We start from the raw sequence: 608 nt of genomic DNA, 5'->3' as shown, positions 1-608 counted from the left end.
AACACTGCAAAAACTGCAATGGAGCAGCGCCGGACTCGTAAATCCACTCGGCCGTTTGAGCGGAAAAAGCAACGAAATGTGAACTGCGCAAACAAAAGGCACCGAGAACTCTAATAATAAATAGTTACACATGGCTCGCGCGACGGCGCAGTGCTGCTGTGGGACCAAATCCACATCGGCCCAAAAAGTGACTGAAGAGAAGCGTTGTCGACAGCCAAAAACTCTTACTAAGAGACGCCAACAGGAGCGCGTAATTCGCCAGTGCACAGCAGGTTCAGACCCATATTGAATATTACTTATAATGTTGCACTCAAAGCCAATGCTCAAACGCATACACCACTGCCTGACCTGTCACAAAAGCACCACTCTTTCACTGAGTAGCACGGATATATCAGAAGTGGGAACAAAGTTGCGTCAGCGCCTCTCGAGTTTTCTGAAGCCCGTTCTAACCCTGTTCTGCACCATGAAGAACAGCGTACGGCTTCTCCATTGCCTGTTTAAGCTGAGCAGACCTCGCTGATTCGAACAGCGCCCGGATTTGCAAGCACAACTGCAGAATTGTATCTGCATGTCCCGGCACCGCGGCAGAGCTTTGACTGTCCCTGGCC

General features: G+C 50.3%; 1 protein-coding gene across 1 annotated transcript in view; it reads right to left on the bottom strand.

Annotated features, from left to right (window-relative positions):
• The window catches only part of EMH_0003940 (uncharacterized protein), a gene marked incomplete at both ends in the record, with an annotated part of 7,485 nt that overhangs the window by 1,941 nt on the left and 4,936 nt on the right, over nt 1-608 (bottom strand). The window contains 2 exons of the mRNA XM_013496561.1: nt 3-13; nt 349-456. Coding sequence (XP_013352015.1) covers nt 3-13; nt 349-456 — 119 coding nt within the window. The remainder of the gene's footprint in view (nt 1-2; nt 14-348; nt 457-608) is intronic.

Source organism: Eimeria mitis, genomic scaffold (assembly GCF_000499745.2).
Source record: "Eimeria mitis Houghton genomic scaffold, Emh_scaff217, whole genome shotgun sequence".
Taxonomy (NCBI): domain Eukaryota; phylum Apicomplexa; class Conoidasida; order Eucoccidiorida; family Eimeriidae; genus Eimeria; species Eimeria mitis.
Note: the sequence above shows the minus strand (reverse complement) of the source record. Positions and strands in the feature narration are given on the sequence as shown.